This window comes from Rhinolophus hipposideros, assembly GCF_964194185.1.
Source record: "Rhinolophus hipposideros genome assembly, chromosome: 11".
NCBI lineage: Eukaryota > Metazoa > Chordata > Mammalia > Chiroptera > Rhinolophidae > Rhinolophus > Rhinolophus hipposideros.
Window position 1 is genome coordinate 8,572,835 of NC_138057.1, and position 14,016 is coordinate 8,586,850.

General features: G+C 40.6%; 1 protein-coding gene across 1 annotated transcript in view; it reads left to right on the plus strand.

The window, feature by feature from the left end:
- Positions 1 to 4,180: 4,180 nt before the first annotated feature.
- The window catches only part of HABP4 (hyaluronan binding protein 4), a 28,530-nt gene continuing 18,694 nt past the window's right edge, over positions 4,181 to 14,016 (plus strand). Inside the window, exons 1-4 of the mRNA XM_081067237.1 lie at positions 4,181 to 4,658; positions 9,802 to 9,964; positions 10,645 to 10,806; positions 10,998 to 11,069. Coding sequence (XP_080923363.1) covers positions 4,307 to 4,658; positions 9,802 to 9,964; positions 10,645 to 10,806; positions 10,998 to 11,069 — 749 coding nt within the window. The 5' untranslated portion in view covers positions 4,181 to 4,306. The remainder of the gene's footprint in view (positions 4,659 to 9,801; positions 9,965 to 10,644; positions 10,807 to 10,997; positions 11,070 to 14,016) is intronic.

Sequence of the window (14,016 nt, forward strand, 5' to 3'; positions counted from 1 at the left end):
GGAAAGAACCTCAATGACAAATAGTAGTAGGCTGGGTACAGATTTAAATATTCTGGTTTTGGTCATCATAAATGGATTTGGGCTTGCTACAAGTTTTCCTATAGTATCTTGGCTGTTAAAGGCTTATGGTTCTACAACCCCTAACTTTGAGATTATGAACTTGCTTTATTCATTTGCTGTGGGAAACTGAATTTGAATTCATGTATCAACCTTATAACTACTAAACTGAAAACTATATTTTTGTTGATCTTATCACAATTGACTCAGCTGACATAAAGGACAGATGAGATTCTTTTAGATGTAAGAAAAACATTTTTGTTTTTGCATATATTATGCAAGTAGAAACAATTGTAAGAAGTGCAATTTTTTTTAACTTTTTCAATTTGCTTCTTTGGTTTTATCTTCCCATCAAACATATGAGGAGCCCAGGACTGATTATAATCATCCTAATTTTATGGAGGAGAAAACACAAGCAAAGAGATAACAGTAATCCAGTTGCAAAAAACAGTATATGGAATGTAACTCTGGTGATTCACAAAAACTCATACCTTTTACAGCCTGACTGGCCCCTTGGTCATCACCCACGTGTTGCTCCCTGCGTGTAATTAAAAGTAATAAAGCTACATTTAAGTCCATCTAGGAGATTTCAGTGTATTTTATTTTATTATTCTTAATGGAATTCATATATTAAGCAATTCAAGGAAACTTACATTTTGTATGTAGTTAAACTTCACTACATTTCCACTGGTGCCAATAAATAACGACTATGGAAGGGCTGGTGGTAGTATTTAGCATCCACATCTCACTGGTTTTTTGGTATACCTTATTATATAAGCTATATGGATATGCACGTGTGGTTTTCATTTTTTCCTATTTGGTATTATAATTACTCGAGGTAATTTTATATCTTGGATTATTAGGAAGATCAGTCTATTAAACTGATCACATTAAACATAATGTTGCAAGTAACTTATGCTAACATGGTGAACTTATATTTTAAGATTGCATTTATGTATGCAATCTCCCAGCAGAAAAATGGTCAGGAAAAAAATGTGAGGCTGCTTAATAAGTTACTATCAGTAAGTTCGACATTAATCAATAGCCCCACAAGAGCTAATACCTGTTAGAGGCTACTCATCTCTATTCCAGTGGTTCTAAAGGTGTTCTTAATCCTGAAGCAACCTGGATTGGTTGACTTACAACTGTTTCAGGCAGTTATGTTTGGAAATTAGGGTGGAGTACTCATAGGGCATGCCTTAAGAACTTGCTATAGTTGGTTGTCAGAAAGGACAGGAGGAAAATGGGGGGAGTAAGATGTCTCCAGATATCCAGTAGGGAGATGACACGCTCTTCTTAAGTAGTAATGGTTCCTTGGTGTTGTGGCAGTTTAAAAGGCCAGAGAGAACTTTGGCTTGAAGCAGTGCTTCTCAAATTATGGTCTTTGGTACACCTGGTGATTCTGGTGCATGAAGAGTCTGAAAATTTCATTTACATCATAATGATGAGGCCTTGTTGTAACTCTACCTAGTCTTAGGTCTGATTCAAAATGATGAGGATGATATTAGTAATGTTGATAATGACTTTTACTGAGGATTTACTCTGTGCCAGGCATGGTGGTGAACACTACATATGCATTATCTGACCCAGTCCTCACAATAACCCTCTGAAGCAGGTGCTATTAGTTTTTTCATTTTACAGAAGAGAAAACTGGGACGCAGAAATAAGGAACATGTCCACGGCCATGAAGTTAATTAGTGGCTGAGCCAGGATTCAAATCATGGTCTAACTCTAAAATATATGGTTTACTTTTAAAACTGCGGTAAAATACACAAAATTTACTATTTTAATTATTATTTTAAAGTGTACAATTCAGTAGTATTTAGTACATTCACACTGTGTGCAACCATCACTACTATCTAGTTCCAGAAAATTTTCATCACCCCAAAAGGCAACCTCATGCCCATTAAGCAGTCACTCACTCCCCATTCCCTTTTCCCCTGAACCCCTATAACCACTAATCTGCTTTCTGTCTCTATGGATTTGCCTCTTCTGGACAGTTCATATAAATGGCATCATACAATATTTGTGTCTGTCTTCTTTCACTTAGCATAATGTTTTCAAGGTTCATCCATATTGTGGCAGGTATCAGTAAACACTTCATTCCTGTTTAGAGCCAAATATTAATCCATTGTACCATATTTTGTTTATGCATTCATCAGTTGATGCACATTTGGGGTTTTCCCACCTTTTGGGTATTGTGAGCAGTGCTGTTATAAACATTCAGATACAAGTTTTTGTTCAAACATCTGCTCTCAATTCTTTTGACTAAAAAGATAGGCTTTTAATCACAAACCTCTGCTGACTCCCAGGAGATGATCATATATCTTAAAATCTTCAGATAGTCAACACATATTTGAGAACCTGCTGTGCAGCCACGTAGAATGCTAAGCAACGGGAATATAAATTGCAATGAATAAGATAGACTGTCCTCCTCAGGAATGACAGACAGAACATTGAATAAGTGAGTAAAACACAGGCCAGGCAACAGTTAGGAGTAAGGGTTCCTTTTCCATTTGCTATTAAAGTAAAAGTTGGCAATGACGCACCTGAGTAAGATGATTCTGAATGCAAGAAGCAAGCACTAAGCGTAGCTTAAACAATAATGGTGTTTATCATCTTACATAATAAGAAGTCTGAGGTAGGGAGGTTCCCGAGTGGGGTAAGTCAGCAGCTCAACATCAAGAACCTAGGTTTTCTCCATCCCTCTGCTCTGTCATCCTTATAGTCACATTAAGCTCGAAGCATCAGGTCCTCCTCACCTAAGAAGGACCAAAGAACAGAAGTGAGAAGATGGCCGATTCCCTTTTTAGGTACAAGAAAAACGTTCCCAGAAATGCTCTAGAATACTTCCCCTGAGATCTGTTCTGCCAGATTTGCACCACAAGCCTATTCCTACACCAATCGTTGGCAAGAAAATGGAATTACAATGCACGATTTAAGATTAATCACCGTTGAAGCTGGAAGGGGGCCCAGATTCCCCTGGGGCATAAAGACACCTGATACCCTAACAAAATACAGGTTCTGGGGAAACAAGTTCTGAGCTCAAGACCTCAATTGGATATCTCAAAAGAAAAAAAGAAAAACAAAACCTCAAACCTCAACATCTCCAAAACTGAACTCATGATTCTTATCAAAGCAGTCTCTACTAGTGCTCTAATTCTCTGTGAATAGCAGCACCATTCATTCCATCCGCACCAGCCAGAAAAATAAGAGTTCTCATAACTCTCCTCCTTTTCCTCCTCTTCATCCTTATCTAGTGCATCACCAAGTCCTGTTGATAAAACCTGCAAAATAGCTCTTAAATTTACTATCTCTTCACCTCCACTGCCACCATTCTAGTCCAAGTGATTGTCATCAGCTTTTCCCTGGAGCTCTGCAACAATCTTCTACTGGTCTCCCTACATCCCTTTTGACCTCCCTTCAAGTCCTTTACATTGCAGCCACAGTAGCCTTTCAAATACATGCTCACGCTTAATGTTTTCCTCCCACTGGTCCTAGAAGAAAGATCAAATAAGGCCCTCACCCTACTCTTTGCAATCCAGTTCAGTGGTTTTCTTGGAACCTGTGAGTGGGTTGTGCTACACCGGATCTTAAGACTTCTGCACTTGCCATTGCTCCTGCTCCTTATCATCCTTCAGATCTCAGCTTAACTGGGAAAAGCTTCCTAATTAGGTCAGGTTCCTTCGCTATCTCATAAAGAAGTCTGTGCCCTTCCTTCAGGACACTCTTCTGTAAGATCCATGAAAATACGAAGCAAGTATCTTCTACAATATGCCTGGCACATAGTAAGTGCTCAATATATAGTTGTTCAATGGCTAAATGAATGTATAAACTTCAAAGAGGAGTGACCATCATGAATGTGGATTCAGATTTAGAGAAAACACAATCACCGTGACCTACCCACGCAGGCCAACCAGCCTGGACCAGAGGACTCGTTGCTCCTCCCAGTAGCCCCGCCTCTTGGACTCCGCCCCTCCTTGTGAGTCGGGGGAGGGGCATAGAGGTCGGGTGACGTGACAGCAGCCTGCAACTGATTGGGCTTTCAGGCGGGCCGGCTAGGAAAAAAGGCGTGTCCGCATGCTCTGATTGGCTGTCGGGCGGCGGCGCGGGGGCTGGCGCCAGGAGGGTGGGGAGCCGGCAGGGCGGGGGGAGGGCTGCAACCGCGGGTGGGATGGGGCCTCGCTGCCGGCTTCGCTGAGACTCGCTTGCGTGGGCTCCGCGGTGGGCCCTCGGTGGCCGCCGCGGCATGAAGGGCGCTCTGGGGAGCCCCGTAGCCGCGGCCGCCGTAGGGGCTGCGATGCAGGAGAGTTTCGGCTGCGTGGTGGCCAACCGCTTCCACCAGCTGCTGGACGACGAGTCGGACCCGTTCGACATCCTGCGCGAGGCCGAGCGCCGGCGCCAGCAGCAGCTGCAGCGCAAGAGGCGCGATGAGGCGACGGTTGGGGTCGGCAGTCGCGGCGGCAGGAGTCCGGCCGGGGCCTCGGGCCACAGACCCGGCGCGGGCAGTGGCCGGAGGGAGTCCCAGAAGGAACGCAAGGGACTCCCGGCGCCCGGCGCGCAGCAGCCGGACAGCCCTGCGGGCGTCCCGCCACCACCCGGTACGCGCGCCCCACCTGGCACCTGGGCGCCCCTGGGTGGGCGTGGTGGACGGGAGGGGAAGGAAGATGGGTTCACGGAGGTCACCCTTCCTCGGCCGCCCCACGACGCCCGCTCTGAGAAAGGGCTCCCTGGAACCTGTTATGGGCAGGGCAGGGGGCTCTGGGAAGAGTTCAGTGGGTTGAGGGTCCTTGTGGCGGAATAAGGTAGGAAAAGAGGACGAGGATGGGGCGGGGGTTGTCACGTCCCTTCTGGGAGAGTGGGTGTGCAGGCTTGGACAAGGGGTATCAAAACTGAGCCCGTACAAGTTGGGCAGAGTTGAGGGATATTGCTGGGTGGGGTGTCAGGCAAAAACTGGGTTCGCCACTTCGGGATTCCCCAATCTAGAGCTAGCAGGGACCGTCTCCATCCTCCAGCCCAACCTCTGCAAGATTCAAGTCGGGCGCAAAAAGAGGCGTCCTGGGAGAAGAGCCCCTCTGAGGGAGAGTGCGGGAGGTGGGGCCCCCCGGCCCTGGGGAGTGGTGGCAGAGCCCCGCTGTGAAGAATCGCCGGGGTGAGAGGTGCGGGCCTCTGTGATGGAGCGCAGGCCTGGGTGACCGCGGAGTCGGGCTCTGACGTAGGCCGCGCGCGGAACGCGGCAGGGTGACCGCGGGGTCCCCGGCGCCTTCCAAGCCCTGTGCCTCCACCCGATCCCCATAGCGTAGCTTCCAGTGGAATGCCGGCGTCATTTTTCAATAACGCATCTCGTGTTGATGGGATGTGTAACTTGTCATTAACTCAGGCTGCTTTCTTTAACCTTTTCAACAAGGATAGGCAAAGTTCTCCCACTCCTTGTTTAGTCAGAACGCCTAGCGTAAAACTTGGTGCACTATTGTACTGCAAAGAGGGATGGAGGGTGCTTCAGAGTTCGTTTCTCACAAGAACTGAATCAGTGGTAGAGTCAGGAAGACTCCACCTGTGTTTCCTGTGTTTCTAAAGGCTGTAGTCTTACGGTTTGCCTGAGAAGAGTGTTAAGATTAAGCTGTGCAGTTCCACCACTGCAGCCATTGTTTGGTAGTGTATTCGACTGGACTTTATGGGCTAGTTCTTTCCTTGATAAAAATTGTGCATCCCACAAATTGGCAGTTACAAAGTAGTCAGGGGGATGTAAAGTACAGCCTAGGGAATATAGTCAATAATATTGTAATAACTATGTATGGTGCCAGGTGGGTACTAGACTTATGGGGGGAATTAGTTACATAAATGTCTAACCTCTATGCTGTACACCTGAAACTAATGTAATATTGAATGTCAACTGTAATTGGAAAAAAATTATTAAAAAGAATTGTGCCTCCCAACCCTGAGAGAACAAATGATTTAAGTATTGGGGCTTTGACTCCTGCAACTAGGTAATGTTTATCTTTATCTGTGAAAAGTATAGTCCAGCAATATCACTTGAGAATCAGAAAATCAAGTCACTATAATACAGATGTTGAAAATTATTTAAAATGCTATCTCAAGACCTCTTGGTAGACCAGTAAGTTTATGAGCCTATGTAAACGTGAGTGTGACTTTTGATATGATGTACATTTTGTGTTTTTTCTATTTTTTCCTCTTAAATCTATTTGGATACATATAGTAGTAATAAAAGAAATGAGGAAGGCTAAGCTTTTCCTCTCCCTTTATTTTTTTTAACAAATGTAAATATGTATTTTATCCTTTGGAATAGTGTGAAACTGCATTTAGTGCTGTTAATATCACTTTTTAAACTTTTTAAAATTAAAAAAGTCATGCATTTTTGTTACCAAGATTTGAAACAACTTAGAAATGATATAAAGTAAAAATCCCCAATTTTCCTACTGTTAACATCTTGCATTTACATACATAAATGCACAGAGCTGTTTTTTTTCTGAATTTAAACAATATAAATTAGGTTGCAATCTGCTTCTTAGCGTTTTAATCTAGTAAGATTGTAACTTTTTCTGTCAGTTGCTCAGGGTACAGGAGACCTGGCTTTTGAGATCTATATTGAAGATCTTTAGTTATCTTGTAGTTAGAAAGGAAATTTTGTCATTCTAGTTCTTTTTCAAGTATGCGTTATTTCGGGAGCAAACAGTTCAGTAATTCCCATTTATGTGGTTAGGATAGTAAACTGTAATGAGTGTTTGGGAGCTACTCTCTTGAGGTTTTTGTAGCCCTGATTGATATGGTCTGTACTTTTCTGGCACTCAAAAATTTAATCTATTTAGAATATTGTGAATGAATGCTTGGTGTAAAGACTCAAAGTCAAAACATATTTAACATATAATGGAAACGTTTATTAATCTCAAAAGGATGTGGAAATTACAAGATTTTCCCATGGAAAAGGAGAGTTTTAATGTTCTTCACTATTTAACAACATAGAGTTGACCGTTGAATAATATGGGTTTGAACTTCGCAGGTCCACTATTATGTGGAGTTTTCAGTGTACCCGAGTTGTTTCAGTGTCAACTGAACATAGATTCTGGCTCACTAAATTCATTCTTGATGTCTTAAGAGGGTGTTTCATATTTACTTTTCCTAGGAAACCTCATTGTAAATTTTACTGTTTTCTGTCCCTTATAGGGGTGTATTGAACAGACTGAGTGTGCCAGCCTTTTATTGGAAAGAGCTAGAGAAATTCAGTGTTTGCATTATCCACTTGGAGCTGCTGATCCAGCACAGAAAAACAAACTCGTTTCAGTTGCAATCCTGATTTCTTAATAGTAAATTGGGGAAAAACAATTATACTCCTATTATCTTCGGTTTTTTTTGGATTTTGGAGGGAGAATAAAATGTTTGCAGGGTATTAATAATTATTTTTATAAGCAACCAGTCATATTGAATGGTTTTCAATTTATACACAGAAACTTTGGAAGAAGTTTTAATATAAATTATACAGTAGGTGGCATTTTAAGTTTTGAATGGTGAATGCCAAATTTAGTTGATACAATTTAAAAATAACTTTGAGAAAGGAGAAGGCGAGATAAGTTCCTAAGTAATTCTGTAGTTGAGTGGCGATATTAAGATTTTTTTAAAATTATACGTTATAAATGTATTAAAATAACTTTTTACATTGAGGGAAAAGTATTGAAAAATATTGTTACTGTTGACATATTTGTTCGTGACTATTAGTCATAGTCTATTATAGTTTTCAATTTGTTAGATAATTGACTTTCATAATAACATTTTCTATTTTACATTTCAAATACCTCTTCCAATCTGATCTTCGTTAGAATGTCCGTGCCTTCAGACCTAGCATTTCATACTCCTGGGCAACTGGGCATGACTGTCTTTCTTTTGTTTCGCAGTGAAAGCATAATGCTGTATTTATAATAACATTTTTCCTGTATTCTGAGCATGTCACAAGCTCAGATTGTGGATTCAGTACAGGATGTAAATCGGATGTAAGCATTTCTAGGTTATGGGCCGTTAACTTAAGCTTGAATTTAGATCTGTTGAGCAACTTTTTACAATTGAAAAAAGTACTTTATGTTAACTAACAGGTAATAAATAGCACAGTTTTGTTAGTAGTGTCACAGACATGACTTTTGCTTTAAAATAAGATCAGTAAGTTATCGAAACTATGTTAATATTTACATATGCCCAATTTATAAAGTTTAGATAGAAAATATTAAGTGGGAAAATGGAAAAATATGTATAAACATATTCCTTAAGTCATGGTTATTTGTCTAAGTAGGAACAGAAACCAGCAATTAAAAGGTACCCATTAATTCAAATATATTTAATATTTTTTATAACCACACAACCAACATGAAGGGTAATTTATACCAAGAAAAATTGAAGCTACTGTAATAAAAATTGTACATAGTGTTTGAGATGGAGACCTTTTAAATATGGGCAAAGAAAAGATAAACATTTTTGGAAGATGATTTAAGAAGTGACAAAGTTTTTCACAACATATTTACCAAGTATTAGACGCCTTCAGACATAGACTCTGCTTACAATTTTTAAACTGTCAAAATTGGGGGGCGGGGCAACCAGATGGGTCAGTTGGTTAGAGCGCGAGCCAGTTTGATTCCCACATGGACCAGCGAGCTGTGCCCTCCACAACTTGATTGAAGGACACAAGTTGGAGCTGATGGTCCCTGGAGAAACACACTGTTCCCCAATATTCCCCAATTAAAATTTTTTTTAAAGGCTTAAAAATATAAAAAATTGAAGTGGGGAGTAAAGTAAGGTGAGAGGAGAGAGGAAAAGACTGGAATGGCCCGGGCCCCACCCCAGATGAGTGCTGGCTCCATGGATGAGAGATGCCCCTTCACGTGCTGACTGGCCCTTGTATGATTTGGCAGTACCAGTTTGGCCTCATATTTGAGAAGTATGATCATAAATGCATAAAGCCCTTCAAAGAGCAGGGAAATCGGTTTCCAAATGAAAAAATAATAGAGGTATAAGCTGTATTTAAAAACAAATATCTTAGTAGCCAATTATAAACCATAGTTGGGGTTCTAAAAGTACAATCTAAAGTATAGAGTATCCTAAAATTTTCTGCGTGTCGGTTAGCATCCATGTTTTGATAAAGCTGCTTTTATGAAATGTAGTTGATGTAGCAATTATATATATCCATAGCTATCCCAGAGTCACTATGAGATACCTGTAATGGGTTAGTTGATATGGTTTGTTTACCGTAATCATGCTTTCAGGGGCATAAGGAAAAGCATGTGATTCAATAGTAACTTAAAAGTTTTATTAAAAAGTAGTTGATGCTGAGCAGTAGTAGGTACCAGCAACTTTTTTTTTTTTTTTAATTTTATTGGGGAATATTGAGGAACAGTGTGTTTCTCCAGGGCCCATCAGCTCCAACTCGTTGTCCTTTAATCTAGTGTTGGATGGCGCAGCTCAGCTCCAAGTCCAGTCCCCGTTTTAAATCTTAGTTGCAGAGGGCACAGCCCACTATCCCCTGTGGGAATTGAACTGGCAACCTTCTTGAGAGCTCAAGCTCTAACCAACTGAGCCATCCAGCCGCCCCTACCAGCAACTATTTTTTTCTCTGAACTTTTCCAAATGATTTGAATTTTCCTATGACTGTTGATTTCTAGAAAAGTGAATTTTAAAAGTGCCTGTAAATAATGTGCTGTCGCAGATCCTGTGTTCCAGCTCTCCCCTTTGATTTTTCACGGGTAGGTCAGAAGCGAACTCCTAGAAGAGGGGAGCAGCAAGGATGGAATGACAGCCGGGGGACAGAGGGGATGCTGGATAGAGCAGAGCGGAGATCCTACAGGGAATATCAACTCTGTGAGACCGAGAGGCAGGCGGACTTTACACCTGAGAAGTTTACAGATGAAAAGTATGTACTACAGACAGACCTCATAAGAACGAATCGGTATCCAGAAGAACGAGGGAGCAGCTGTGTGCAGAGCACCAAAACGTTAGCTGAAAAAGGCATGGTGCAGAATTGTTCCCTTTATGTGACTCTGGAAGTGCCTGACTCTGAGAAGTGGAAAAAAGCTGCTGAGGAGCATGGGGAGATTTGAAGTTTAACCATTTTTCTTATTGTACAAAAAATTCCAAATTTAACTTAAGTATTTAGTATTAGAACTGGAATGGACCTTAGAGTTTCTTTATCTAACCTCCTCATTCTATAAATGAGAAAACCAAATCCCAAAGAAAAAGGAATGGCCCTCTACAAATTAATGTAAGACCTACACAGGACCTGTTTTTTCTCACTGACTCCCCCACTTAGCAGCTGTATGACCTTGGGCAAGTTACCTCTGTGCCTCAGTTTCATCATCTGTGGGCAATAGTTATATATTATAGATTTGTTTGTGAGAACTGAATGACTGTATGTGAAGTGCTCAGAACAATGCCAGGGATAGTATGCGTTCAGTACTAGTTAACTATTCATTATTAAAGCTACCATCTTTCTAATATACTGTAACCGTGATGTCCTAGAATTTTTTATCTCAAAAAAAAACCCTTAGCTCTTAGTCTAACTCACCATTTGTTATTACACCCATCTTTTCTTAGACCAGTTGACAGGTTTGATCGAGACAGACCCCTGAGAGGACGTGGAGGCCCAAGAGGAGGCCTGCGGAGCAGAGGCAGAGGTGGTCCTGGGAACAGAGCTTTTGACGGTTTTGACCAGAGAGGGAAACGGGAGTATGAGAGATATGGTGGGAATGATAAAATGTAAGTTTCTTTGTAAATACTATTTTCACTTTAAGGCCTTAGTCATACATAGTATGAACCTGTTACGTGTCAATATTTAGTTGACTTTATATTAGTGTGCTGTTATTTCTGAGGGAGCCGATCCTGGGACAGCTTTTATGATCAACTTTACTGAGTTGGAGAGTTTAAGGGAATATTTTTTCTTTCTCCAGAGCAATCAGAACTGAAGACAACAACATGGGTGGATATGGAGTTCGCACCTGGGGAGCAGGTAAAGAAACCAGGTACGGTGTGAATGTGTGCCTTCTGTGAGCCTACAGTTAAGTAGACATTGCTGCATCTTTGCCTTTTGTGAAATTGCGTGCTCCGCGTTATGCTTGCAGTGTCTTTATACTTGTATGCCCTAAGTAGAGATTGATTTAGGCTTTTGTTTAGTGAGATAACTTTTTAAAATGGGTTTGCTATGTTGCAATGAGATTTGAAAATTGCTTTTAAAATCTTTCATTTGTATCATATTTTAGCCAAACAAATTTGTGTATTTGCTGATAGCCCAAGTACATGACACTACATTTGCATATGCTTCAAATTCCTGGATATTCTATGCTTTAGTTTTTTTGTGACCATCCAAAGTTCTTGTATACATTGCTTCTTGAGTTCCTGAAATCATTTGCAGATTGAACCTCAGTGACAAGTTTCACCTGAGGTTCAAATTTGACATTTCTCTGAGGTGTCAACGGTGTCTCAGATCTGTGCCAGTTTTGCCCGTTAGAGGAGGCGATTGGTTCTGCAGTTCCTGTCGTTTCACGGCTACAGCGCCAGTGCCTTCCTGTTGCTGGAAAAGGAACAGGCATGAAGTACTTCAGGGCAGTGCAGGGTGAGGAATGGTTCGCCCCAGGACATATTGCAGGGCAGGCTTTCCACAAGTGTGAACGCTTCAGGGCAATCCAGACTTCTACTGCACAGCTGTGTTGTCCTTGAAAGGAAGAGAAACTTGGTGAATGTTCTCAGTCTGAGGTTCCATAGGATCTCAATTATAAATCTTTTCATTTTGTTTTATTTTAACATGATACTATATTTTAAAAGGGTAATATAGGCACCTTCTGAATCATATGAGTTACTACTTTATCTAATACTACCACTACTTTTCAGTGTGCATTTGGACTTAAAATCACTTTGGCTCCAAGTGATGACTTACCCCAAGGGGTCAGTGTTGGCCTTCGGACATGAAGAGGAGCCGGCATGTGTTCCTGGCGGGCTGGCCTGTCCGGTGTGAAGATGACAGGTGCCCCATGGCACTCATTGTGGATTAGTTTGAGAGTTATAAAATCAGAGCTCTTAGGTGGTGGTCATCTGTAATTGAGAGATTTTTATTTCAAAGAGAAAGACTTTAATTGCTTATTTAATAAATTGAGATTTGCATTTGCCATCATGAAAACCATGTTGTAGAGTTAGGTGCTCCGTTATTTGTGTGTATGTGCTACTTTTGATTAATGAGAAAAGAACAGAGATGAGCCTGTCACAGTAAGCGACGTGTCCATGGCCGGCAAGGCCAGATGCAGCCCAGTGCAATGCAGGGGGGAGGGTTTGCTACAGTTTGGTAGTCCTGTTTGAAGACACTGGCGGTATAACCAGATCTGTGGACATAACTAGGCTGCTTTCAGAATGGCGTCACTGAGCCATTTCCTTACTGGTTTTCAGGACAGTTTGACCCTGAGAGCCTGTACTGAAAACAGAATTTTCTCCATCGGCAGTAATTTTAAAAGTACAGTGTCACATAATTATTTTCTTTTTATCGATAGGAATAGGCACCTATGAATGCAGTTTTCAATAATGCTGCCTTCCAACTTCTATTGTGAAGAGCAAGACAGTTTTATGTAGTAGTCAAGCAACATTTGGTTAAAATCTGTTCCCTGTCAAGATTGGTTAAGTGTGAAGTCCAATTGAAACAAAGCCTTGACGTGTTTCACATTGTTTTGTGGAACAGACTTGCGCAAAGAGGCATTTTCTGTGTTAGAATAACTGAAGTCAAAAGGTAGACTTGGGAGCTACAGCTCTCTTCTAATTAATACATTAGTGATTTACTTTAAACAAAATAACAAAATCTGCCAAAATAAATTGTAGCTCATTTTATCAAATATATGGTGATGGAAGGAGAACTGACTCTGGGTGGTGAACACACAATGGGATTTATAAATGATGTAATACAGAATTGTACACCTGAAATCTATGTAATTTTACTAACAATTGTCACCCCAATAAATTAAAAAAAAAATTGTAGCTCATTTTGAAACTTCATTGTTTTGTAGTTTTGGTCACCATGGTTCTATGAGAACTGTAAGTACATTAGTTTTATGTTTATTCATAAAATCATTTAGGTCAATACAGGGGGGAGATCTGTGATTTTTCTTTTCTTTAAAATCAATTGATCAAGTTTCAAAATCCTGATTTTTTTATAATACGTAATCTCTTTGTTTCATATTCTTTTTTTTTCCTTCTCTTATCTTTGTAGCCCTTTTATGAATTTTAATTGTTGAAAGCTATGAACTATCAGTACACTTACGCTTTTGATCCCCTTGGTGTATAACGTTGCTAGAGGAATACAGAGAAAGTTGGCATAATTCAGTGTCACAGCTGCTGCTGGATGCCAAACATCCCGGGACCCTGCCAGGTCAGGCTGATGGTCGAAGCGGGTGGCCTCTGCTGAGCAGAGCAGCAGCGATGCCCTTCCAAACACGAGTGCGTTTGATTTAGGACTTTTTCCAAAAGTAAAAATTAATTATTCAAATTTTGTCTTGAAAAACTGAGTTTTTTTTAAAGTTGATTACAACAGCTTTGAGTTGAGAATAAAAAAATATGAATGTAAAAAGTCCATTCTGCTACTGCAGCTCAGTTTATGTTTACTTTTTTAAAAATAGCTTGTTTTCTGAAGCTGGGCTCTGTATGTAGAGTGTAAAATATTTCTAATGGAAATATAATACCCATTATGTTGACATTATATATCCATTATATACTCAATTATAGTGACTAATTTTAGCTTTTTCCTGAAGATGATATTTCTTTCGCTGGGACTTTTAAAAAAGACTTTTTAAAAAAATATATGGCTAACAAACAACATAGTATCAGTTTCAGGTGTACACCATAATTGTTCAACATCTATTTACCTAAAGAAGTGATCACCATGATAAGTCCAGCAACCATCTGATACCGTACCACGCTATCACAATATTATTG